We start from the raw sequence: 10,760 nt of genomic DNA on the forward strand, positions 1-10,760 counted from the left end.
AAAAGGAAAAGCCTGGAGGGACGAACCCAGGGCTGGGAAACTCCGCTTTCCTGTCTAGAGCCAAACTGCTTCCGAAGCAATAAAACCAGAGGTGCGTGGTGAAACGTAAATCAGTTTGGGGGAAATAAAAAGGAAAGAAAGTGAGAGAAGAGGAGAAAGGAAGAAGAAGGGAAAGGAAGGTGAGAAAAAGAGAGCGAGGAGAAAGAGAGAGAGAGGAAAGAGGAGAAAGACAAGAGGCGGAAGAGAGGGAGGACCGTGGCCTCCCTGGCGCCATCCGGGCCGGGGATCCGCGCTCCAGGCCGGGCTTTCCCCCTGCTCTCCGGGCTGAGGGGCGTGCGGAGCCGGGCCGCCGGGCTCAGCCAATCAGCGCGCTCGGTGCAGCACGTGGCGGAGAGGGGCAGAAGAGGCGCGCGCCGGCGGCTCAGTGCACTCCTTCGAGCTGTCCGGAGCCGGAGGGGCCACCATGAGCGGCCAGTACCCCGACGAGGCGGCCGAGAGGCCCGACTGCAAAAGTAAATCGCCAACTCTGCTCTCGTCCTACTGCATCGACAGCATCCTGGGCCGGAGGAGCCCGTGCAAGCTGCGCCTGTTGCCCCCCCTGCCCGCCAGGACCGAGCAGGACAAGCCCCGCGAAGGTAAGGAAGGGAGGCCGGGGAGGGGGGCGCGTCCCGGGGACGACTGCACGGCTTCCCTTTTGCAAGCAGCTGAAAGAATTCCCTAAAAAAAAAAAAAAAGGGAAAGGAACTGCTCTTTACTTTCAGGGCTTGAAAAGTGAGCCTGCACTCTTTTGCACCTTTCATTTTAATATGAAACTGTCATTTACATTGAAAAGTGTACACAGTTATGATTTCTGCAAAACTAAAAACATTCATTTAATTCTATCTGCAAATTCTCAATTCATTCTTCAACCGTTTCCAGACGTTGAGCGATTTAAAAATGTAACATCAAAATGATTTTTTTTTTTCAAAAAAAAAACCACTAGGCAGTTCCTTTCTTTATAAATAGGGATAAAAGGGAAAAAAAAGTTTTGTGATAATTACAAAATCTTATTCATGTTATATATGTTGCCAGTTAATTTATTTAATAAAATATAGTTGGTCTACATTTATGTTATATCGAATAAATCAAATGGTGACCTGGATGGGTAAAATCCCTCTATTTGGTTTATACAACTTTTTATATTAAAAGTAGAGGAGCAAAACTCTGTGGCGTCTGACATGCAAACAGATCCTCCCTACTAAATAGGGCCAGTGGTATAGAGAGTGTGTCTTGTTTCTACAAACGATAAGGGACGATAATAAATAGTAGATAAACAATTGTATTTGTCCAGGGAGCCCCAAATAAACTGCAAATTGCACAACCTGTGTTTCTGTACTTTGGAGAGCCACTTAGTGTACTTGCAGTATAGAGAGGGTTGTGGGTATGACAACTTGCTATTTCCCCTATGGACAGGTTAGAAGCAGTCAAGGGACTCCTCGGGCTCCCCAGCTTGAAAGGGCGACCTGCAATTAGCTCTCCCAAGCGCCCTGTCCTATATATTATATAAAATATATAGATTGTACACCTATTGCCCTGTGGCTGCTACCTAACACTGACCTACCTACCTGATATACTCTCATAGTATGGGCTGTCTTATAATACTACACACTATATACCTGCATATAGGCTATCTATACAATCATGTCTTGCTGATTGCGCTGTCCGCCTGCTATGCATAAATGTCTCTATATGTTTTATGTGTGTATATTTGAATCTGTATATTGCCTTTATGTAATATACACACTATACACACACACACGCATTATATTTTTTGTATTACACACACATACAAAATCATATATATGGTAACGTGCTTATATATGTAACGTGCATATATACTTTATGAAATATAAGTACTACAGACACACACACATTGTGTATATATATATATACACACACATTAGATTTATTGTACTCTGTCTATATTGTACAGTATATATTACCTTTATGTAATATACACACTTTATAGTTATTACACTATATATATATATATATATATATATATATAGTTATATAGTTATATTGTAGAGTGTATATTACCAGTAATATACACTAAACCCATGCACTTTGTATGCACACACAGACTAAAGCTATTGTTCTGTGCATATTGTGTATATTGCCTGTATGTACACCCACACCCACTACATCTGTTATACTCTCTTTATATACATATTAGTGTGTAGGTCTAATTCTGAACAAACTATAAGGTGCAGCTAATTACATTGTGCACAGTTGTCTATGTATACATATTGTGTATATGTGGGCTCATGTATGTGCTTGTATGTGTGTCTATTTCTAAGTGTATCTACTAGATTTGTTCTTTGCCCCAGCACTAACTGCCTCCCTTTCTCCCTTGCAGGTTCTCCCAAGGGTGGAGGCTCCCTGGATCCCGAGCTGCATTTGCCCCCGAAGCTGCGACGCCTGTACGGGGGGCTGGGGGGCAACCGTTCGCTGGGGCTGCCCCCGGGCCCGGCAGGGGCTCCGCGGGAGCAGCGCCTGCTGCTGCTGAGCACGGGCGGGGACCAGGGCTGGGACGGGCCAGGGCTGAAGATCAGCCAAGCTCCGCAGGTCAGCATCAGCCGCAGCAAGTCCTACCGCGAGCACAGCGCCGCCTGCCGGCGAGAGGAGCCCGCAGAGCCCTGCACCGCCCTGCCCGAGCGGCGGGGGATGCCCGAGGCCGGCGGCGCAGAGCTGCAGGAGCCTGAGGAAGAGGAGGAGGAGGAGGAGGAGGAGGGAGAAGACGAGGAGGACGAGGATGAGGATGACGAGGAGGATGGGGGCCCTCTGCAGCCGCAACAGCCGCCACAGCCGCCGCAGGGACCCGGCGATGGCCCCCAGCTCTCCCCCAAGGACGAGCTGCTGCTGCATTCCTCCGACGGAGACCCCAAGGATGGGGAGGACAGCGTGTGCCTGTCGGCTGGCAGTGACTCGGAGGAGGGCATGCTGAAGAGGAAGCAGCGCCGCTACCGCACCACCTTCACCAGCTACCAGCTGGAGGAGCTGGAGAGAGCTTTCCAGAAGACCCACTACCCCGACGTCTTCACCAGGTAGGAGGGGGTAGCCCCCCCACAGTCCTGACTGCTGGGGGAAAGATCCCCAACTCCCCCCCCCCTCCCCTGCCCCAGGAGGTGGCTATAGAGTCCCACAACTCCTCACCACCGCTCAAGATGTGGGTAACCTCCCTCCCTGCCCCCCAACACCTCACCACCCTGGGGGATGCTAAAGAACCCCCAGCCCAATTTACCCCTCCCCCTCCCGCACATCTCAAGGTCCAGAGTAAGGCTGAATAGCCCCCTAGCCCCCTGTCTGCTACCTGTCTGGAAAGGAGGGTGGGCCCCTCTCCCTCCTCCCACCTTTAATTTGAAGTGCATTGCACTGGATGGTGGTGGGTGGAGGTAGGAAAGAAAACGGAGTTTGCCCTAGAAGAGAGCCTTTGCCCCTGCTCTCCCCATGGAGAAAGCAGGAGGGAAGCCAGCGAGCTGTGGCTAAGACGTGTCCGGTACTAGCTGAGGGAGTGGAGGGGGTGGGGGGTTTACCCCCTCCTACCCATCTGGCCCCGGTACTTTCTGTTGCTGGTTAGGACGGGACTAACTTTACATTAGCCGCCGATTTGGGGAGTGGGCGGTGTGGGTGCTGGCTTGGGCTTTTACTCTGGACAGCCTAGGGCAGGGGCTGCCGAGGTCGGCGCTAGAGGGGAGCGAGAATGATTTGCCTGATCCCAGGGAGGGCCGGCAGAGCTCTCGGCCCGGCTCTTTCCTTGCGTTGCTGCTGCTGCTGGGGCTCTCTGATGCTTGCCCAGATTTCGCCCTGGAGCTGTGAAAGTTTCTGTCTCTGCTGAGGGTGGCAGAAAGGAAACGTTTGGCCTCTTGCGCCCTTCTTTGGGGTTTGTTGGTTAATAGAATAGGGGAGAAGGCGGGAGCGCTGGAGAGAGATTTGCGAGTTTTCAGTATTTTTCGTCCCCGAGGAAAAGGGGGGGGGGGTGTCTCTGAAATTGCAGGCTTGTCTTTTTCTCCTTTCCTAGTGCTGGGGCTGGAAATGCCAGGAGCTGCGGTTGCCCTTCCGCTGCCGCCTTGTATTGCGTCCCAGTGAGGTCGAGCAATGGCCGAGCCGCTGGAGGGGGGTCCTGGGCTGCGCGGCGCGGAGCCGCTGCTCGCTGTCCTGACTGACCCTCGCGTTCTGCGCTGCGCGGAGCCGCCTGCTCGCTTTATTTTTGTAAAGGGGGGGGAGTGAGCTGTCCTGACTAACCCTCGGATCTTGCGCTGTGCGGAGCCGCCTGCTCGCTTTATTTTTGTAAAGGGGGGGGGGGAGCTGAGCTGTCCTGACTAACCCTCGGGTCCTGCGCTGCGCGGAGCCGCTTGCTCGCTCTCCTTTTGTAAGAGGGAAGGGGCGCTGAACTGTCTTGGCTGACCCTCATCTTCCTGTCTCCCTGCAGAGAGGAGCTGGCCATGCGGCTGGATCTTACCGAGGCCCGGGTGCAGGTGAGTCCGGGGAGGGGGAGGGGGGGGCAGCAGGGCAGACAGGGGAAAAGCGCACTTAGTGCTAAAGCAAACAGGCAGAGGCGCGGCTAATGCCTGTTCCCCGGCACGGAGCGCCCATTGATCCGCTCGCCGGCCCCAAGAGTCGATAAACATTGGGCTGTCCTGATTGCCAACAGAAAACAGATGTCTCCGGCTCCGAAGCTGAGCAAATCACTTTACAGTTACAATCGGGCGCTGATAAAGCCGAATAAATTCCATCTGGCTCATTTACTGCGGAACAGCTTCGTGCATTAGGCGGGCTCAGGAGGAGCTCTCGCTCTTCTCTCTGTTGACACATTTCTCCATTGTCAAACAGAGATGTGACAGTGAATCCGTATTTTCAGGTCTGCGGGAGAAAGTCGTGGGAAAGTTAAATACGTTTGAGAAAAAGGAAAATAAACCGGCTGCCTTCCATTCACTCGAGCAAATGTAATTAAGGGAATATGAATTGCAAGCCCCCCCCCCCCCCCGCCCCCAACTCACAGACTTTCACTGGGAAGGGAGGGGGATGGGATCTTCTGGACAGATCCCTCCGGTGAGATCTCTGTATGCGATGCCTTCAGAAAGCAAAAGTACATACAAGGAGCAGAGCCAGAGGAACCTGAACGCAGCTTGGCCCGTCTGCTTCTAGAGTTGGCAGTTTTCTTTTTTGTTATTAATTTTTAGGTAAAATTAAAAATGATTTTTTTTTTTTTTTTAGTAAAGATCTGTCAGTTTAGAAATGTTATTTTTATGTTTAATCATATTTATTGGTATTTAAATATAACATCAGCTGTTACAAATTGCAATGAGCAGGGGATTGATACAACATACAATATTAATATTTGCTCAAATAATAATTCATAAAAAAATAACTGTTATACAATTAAAGTTAACTATTATATTCTTTCCTCCCCGTTTTTTTTTTCAAGTAATGGTAAAAGTAATTATTAATATAAGAACCCTAATTCCTAATAAAGTCCTTAGCCCTCCCCCCTCCATTAGAAATGTAATTTTTTATATGATTTCCACACACAAAAAAAACCCCTCAGAGAATGAGTCGCTTTCATTCATGGTTTTATGTGTAATTCAATTTAGGGGTTAAGAAACTAAACTATGGAAACACATTACACCAAGTCTTACAGTTTTATTGGAGAACTAAACATTTTACCATTCAAAAATTGTTTTACTCTGCATTTCACATCTGTCCTCAGTGTAGATAACCCCCTCTAGAAAATTTAGTTTTCAAGGTTTACATACTGGTCATGAAAATAAAAGACAAGAAAACGTTGCGTGCAAAGTATTTGCTTGTATTGGGATTATAATATCTGAAATGATTTTGTGGCAGTAAAATGTTCTCTCTGCAGATAGCGTTCAGCAGGAGAACCGGCCGTTTTCAGTAAATCTGTTTTGGATCCTGCATATTTTTACGTGCCTTTGGTCAAACAATTGCCACTGTAGAAAACCGGTAGCAATAATTTTGTGTGCAGTCCCCGAGACCTAAGAGGGGAAAACGTGTCTGGCTGGTTGGGTTTGTTTTTTTTTTTAACAACTTCTGTGGGGAAAAGTTTCTATTCGCTCTGCAAATGCAGAAGTGCGTGTTTACCATTGCAGGAGCTTCCAGATCTGATTCCTATAGCTCAGATACGTTTCTCCTTTGCTTTATTAATTAAAAAAAAAAAAGGCAACATAATGCTGCGGAATGTTCCCAGTGATTAGGAGCAGTTCCCACCCTGTCAACCAAATAAAAAGAACACATTTACCAGTATCGCATATTATAGCAATTAAATAACCATTACATCCTTTGCTGGGTATGTGCACCTAGCCTGGACAATAGTGAATTTACAGTTGTTGAAATTTGATTCGTCATTAATTAAACCCGGCTTTCTTATATTATGTATATATTTTTTTCCTGAACAAGTGTAATCGAAGAAAATAGAAAAAAAATAAAATTAATTAAAAAAAAAAAACAACCCAAAACGCTGCAGCAAATAAAGCAGCTCTAAGACAAGGTGAAGAAGCTCAGGGGAATGTCCTTAGGTGACTGGCACTAAGCAGCCTAGGCACGTGCCAGTGCTGCTCGGAGATAAACATCTGGCAGCAGTTGTTGCCGAAGCGTCCAGCTGGGGCCCCTGCTCACAAGGCCGCTTTCCTCCGTGACTTGCTGAGTAGTGAAGGGAGCTTGCCCCCCCCCCCCCCCTTATGCCCTCCGATAAGAGGCACCCGAGCCCTCTCCCCCACCCAGGCCCCGTCATCGGGCATTCTTCTGCCCCGCCGGCACGTTTGACCCTTGCCCGGCCGGCTGGCTCCGAAACCTTCCCGAGCTGAGCCGCGGCCCCGCTCCGACGCCCCCATCTGCACCGCTAGAATGGGAAGCTCGGCAATGCATGAGCTCAAACTTCCCGGAAGAACTGGTGAAAGGGGGGCTGGGGCTAGCAGAAGCGGGGTTTGGTTTTTTTTTTTAACTTTTCTCTGGAGCCTTCACGAGTCTCTGTGTGGTTTTTTTTTTTTTTTTTTTTTGCCTTGCAGGTCTGGTTCCAGAACCGAAGAGCCAAGTGGAGGAAGCGCGAGAAGGCCGGCGCCCAGAGCCACCCCGCCGGCTTGCCTTTCCCCGGGCCCCTGTCGGCCGCCCATCCGCTCGGCCCCTACCTGGACGCCGGCCCCTTCCCGCCTCACCACCCCGCCCTGGACTCGGCCTGGACGGCGGCCGCGGCGGCGGCGGCGGCGGCCGCGGCCTTCCCGGGCCTCCCGCCTCCCCCGCACGGCTCGGCGGCGCTGCCGCCCGGCGGCGCCCCGCTCGGACTCAGCACTTTCCTGGGCGCGGCGGTCTTCCGGCACCCGGCCTTCATCAGCCCTGCCTTCGGCAGGTAACGACCCCCCCCCCCCCGCGAGGGCAAGGCTGGGAGGGGGCAAAAAAAAAAAGGGTGCCCGATCCTCAGTCCGCGGGTGCAAAGTGCAAGCTACGGCATAAAAAAACAAAAAAAAAAGCTTCCCTGCCTCGCATTGCACTTCCCAGATCGTGCAAGGAATGCGCTATCCAGAAAACGAGACGGGCGAAGAAACGAAAGACAGAAAGAAAGACACCCAGGCAATTAGAAAGTGCAGGAAAAAAAACTAAGAGCGATTGGTCCGCCGGCGATCGGTGTTAAAGAGAGGAACGAAAGAATAGATTTATCCAACTGAGAAACCACTTAAGCAAAATAATCTCGCAGAGAAGAAAGAGAAAAACCAAACCCCCGAGTGTAAAAGTTTGGCACAAACCGATACAATCAAGCAGCTTGCATCTGACATTGCAGCCGGTGACTCAGCTCGGCGGCTGATGTTCCACCGCTGTCAGGCCCCCCTCCCGCTAAGAAGGATGAGTTCACTTCTTTTCCAACGTTAGTGCAGTCCGCCTGCTCTCTCTCTCTCTCTTTTCTGACAACAAATTGAAAAGTGAAATGTAAAAAAAGCTTTGCTGACAGCGGCCCGGGCAAGGGATGGAGCATGGGAATGACAGGAAGAAGGAGCCAGGTAACAGGGAGCCAGGTAACAGGGAGCCAGGTAACAGGGAGTCAGGTAACAGGGAGTCAGGTAACAGAGAGTCAGGTAACAGGGAGCCAGGTAACAGGGAGCCAGGTAACAGAGAGTCAGGTAACAGGGAGCCAGGTAACAGGGAGTCAGGTAACAGGGAGCCAGGTAACAGAGAGTCAGGTAACAGGGAGTCAGGTAACAGGGAGCCAGGTAACAGAGAGTCAGGTAACAGAGAGTCAGGTAACAGGGAGCCAGGTAACAGGGAGTCAGGTAACAGAGAGTCAGGTAACAGGGAGCCAGGTAACAGAGAGTCAGGTAACAGGGAGCCAGGTAACAGAGAGTCAGGTAACAGGGAGTCAGGTAACAGGGAGCCAGGTAACAGGGAGTCAGGTAACAGGGAGTCAGGTCGTGAGCCAGGCCCGGCCCCGCGCTCCGTGGGTGCCCTTTAAATATCCTTTGAAACTTCAGAAAAGTTGCGCGTGGAGGGGGGGAGTCGGATCTAATTCGAGCTGGGAAGACGAGGCAGGATCCTGTCCTGTGCTGCCAGGGCCGGCCTGCCCGCAGCAATTTAAGTTTACCCCCGGTCTAAAGCCGGGTTTTTTGTTTTTTAGTTTTTGTTAATGTTAGCCGGATCTTACATATTTTGTTTAGCACATGGCATCCGGTATGGAAAGACTAAATAAATGAGAGCGGTAATAAAGTTAGAACATGCAGGGTGGGATCCTAAGCCAGTGGCGATGTCCTTTATCGCAGCCCCAGCCTGTGCCGGTGGAGAGGGGGGGAGAGACGTGCACTCTGCAGAGTGGCTGCTCTGAGGGGGGAGAAGCGAGGAGGAGGAAAGGCAGAGGGGAAAAAAAGACACTTAATAATAATCCTTCTTCCACCGCGAGGAAACCCGACGGGGAAATGCCCCTTCCCACTGGGTGTGGGCATCGGAGCGGGGCGGCGAGGAAGCTCGGAGGAAGGAACGGGGGGGGGGAGGTGAATTCCTGAGCGAGAAGTCAAGTGGACTCCTGTCCTGAGGACTCCCTCCGGGCCGGCCGAACCTGCTCTTTTAAACAGAATTACGGTGTCTGGGAATTGGGTATTTGAAGGGGAAAAAAAAAAAAGCGATAGCTTTAAGTGGGAGATTCCGCTGACAGCAGCTTTCCCGAGCGCATTTCAGGTTAGTGGCAGTGCTAGGCTGTGTTTTCTGAAATGGCAAATAATATGAAAGTATCCAATTTGGGGATTTCCGAGGTTCAGCGTGAACCTGTGCGCCGGCAGCTGTGAAGGGCCGATGTCACATGCAAAGATGAGGAAGGCAGGCAGTCCTTAACCCTTGAACAGTCACGAAATGCCTCGGCGGGCTGCGTCTCTTACAGTAATAAGAAGTCGTCCGTGGGCAGTCCTGTGGCATGGGAGGCAAGCCAGGCAATTAGTTAACCACTTCAGCTGCTGAAGGAAGCCGGGCTCATCGCAGAGCTGGGCATTTAACATCCTTTGCACACATCCAGGGGGGGGGGGGGGGGGAAGAGAGCCCTCCAGGCCCGGGGCGTCCCTGTTCCGAAACTGGAGGGCGGGGAGGGGAGGAAAGCGCCCGGCCCTGACGGCCCTCTCTCTCTCTCTCTCTTGCTCTTGCTTGCAGGCTCTTCTCCACCATGGCCCCCCTGACCGGCGCTTCCACCGCCGCGGCCCTGCTGCGGCAGCCCGGCCCGGCCGTGGAGAGCCCCGTCCCGGACCCGGCCACGGCCGCCGCCGACCGACGCGCTTCCAGCATAGCCGCGCTGCGGCTGAAAGCCAAAGAACACGCGGCCCAGCTCACGCAGCTCAACCTCCTGCCGCCGGGCAGCGGCGCCGGCAAAGAGGTCTGCTAGGAGGGGCCCGGGCCGGCAGCCACCTCCCTCCCCTGCCGCCCGGGGCAGCGGGCAACGTGCAAAGCCAGCGGCTCGTCCACGAGAAGGTCCAGCCCAGCCTGTACAAAAGAGCTATTTTTAAAGTTACATATATTATTTTACATGGGGTTTGTTTGTTTTTTTTGGGGGGGGATGGGGGAAGGACTTCGTTTTCTTTCTACAGGACGCTTCCTCTTCCCTCGTGAGATCCTTGAAATCACTTCTAGGTTACCAGCAAGGCCCGCCCCGGGTTCCGGAGAATTGCGCTGCCTTAGCTGCGGCGAAACAGAGGAAGGGACGCTTGTCAGTGCAGGAGGAGCGCTCACTCGGTCGTTTCTGTTCAATAACCCATGCACTTAATGGAAAGGGAGATCTCTTTTTTTTTTTTTGTTTGTTGTTTATTGTTTGTTTGTTTGTTATATATTCTTTATCACTGCACCACCAACAAAGGTTTTTATACCAACCAAAGGGAAACTCACTGCTAGAAAATGGGACTGTTTAAAGTCACTAAACTGTGATTATTGATTCTGTACATACCATTGTTGTTAATAAGAAAAGAGGTTTGTATATTTGAAAACGTTATAAAAGAATTGCACTCACTGTAAGTGTTGTAAAAGTTCGTCATTCTGTAGAGCTCTTTCCGTGCTGTAGATGACTTATGTAGAAATGCTTTATTTAACTTATTAACTGTAGAGGTTTCTGAAACCTTAAAAGGCTCTGGGGCCCCTACTCTGTGTCATGTTCTTGCCTGTCATCACGTCTCCTGCTTACCAGATGGGAAAAATTCCCCACTCAGAAATAATAATAATAATAATAAAACCCATACATATATATGTTT

The 10,760-nt window shown here is 51.0% G+C and overlaps 1 protein-coding gene across 1 annotated transcript; it reads left to right on the forward strand.

The window, feature by feature from the left end:
- Window positions 1-443: 443 nt before the first annotated feature.
- On the forward strand, window positions 444-10,522 carry ARX (aristaless related homeobox). Its single transcript, XM_029603085.1, has 5 exons — window positions 444-635; window positions 2,399-3,086; window positions 4,472-4,517; window positions 7,065-7,402; window positions 9,676-10,522. Exons 1-5 carry the CDS (start codon window positions 464-466, stop codon window positions 9,902-9,904), a joined length of 1,473 nt encoding a protein of 490 aa, XP_029458945.1. The 5' UTR covers window positions 444-463; the 3' UTR covers window positions 9,905-10,522.
- Window positions 10,523-10,760: the final 238 nt, after the last annotated feature.

The sequence above is a fragment of the Rhinatrema bivittatum genome, chromosome 5 (assembly GCF_901001135.1).
Source record: "Rhinatrema bivittatum chromosome 5, aRhiBiv1.1, whole genome shotgun sequence".
Taxonomy (NCBI): domain Eukaryota; kingdom Metazoa; phylum Chordata; class Amphibia; order Gymnophiona; family Rhinatrematidae; genus Rhinatrema; species Rhinatrema bivittatum.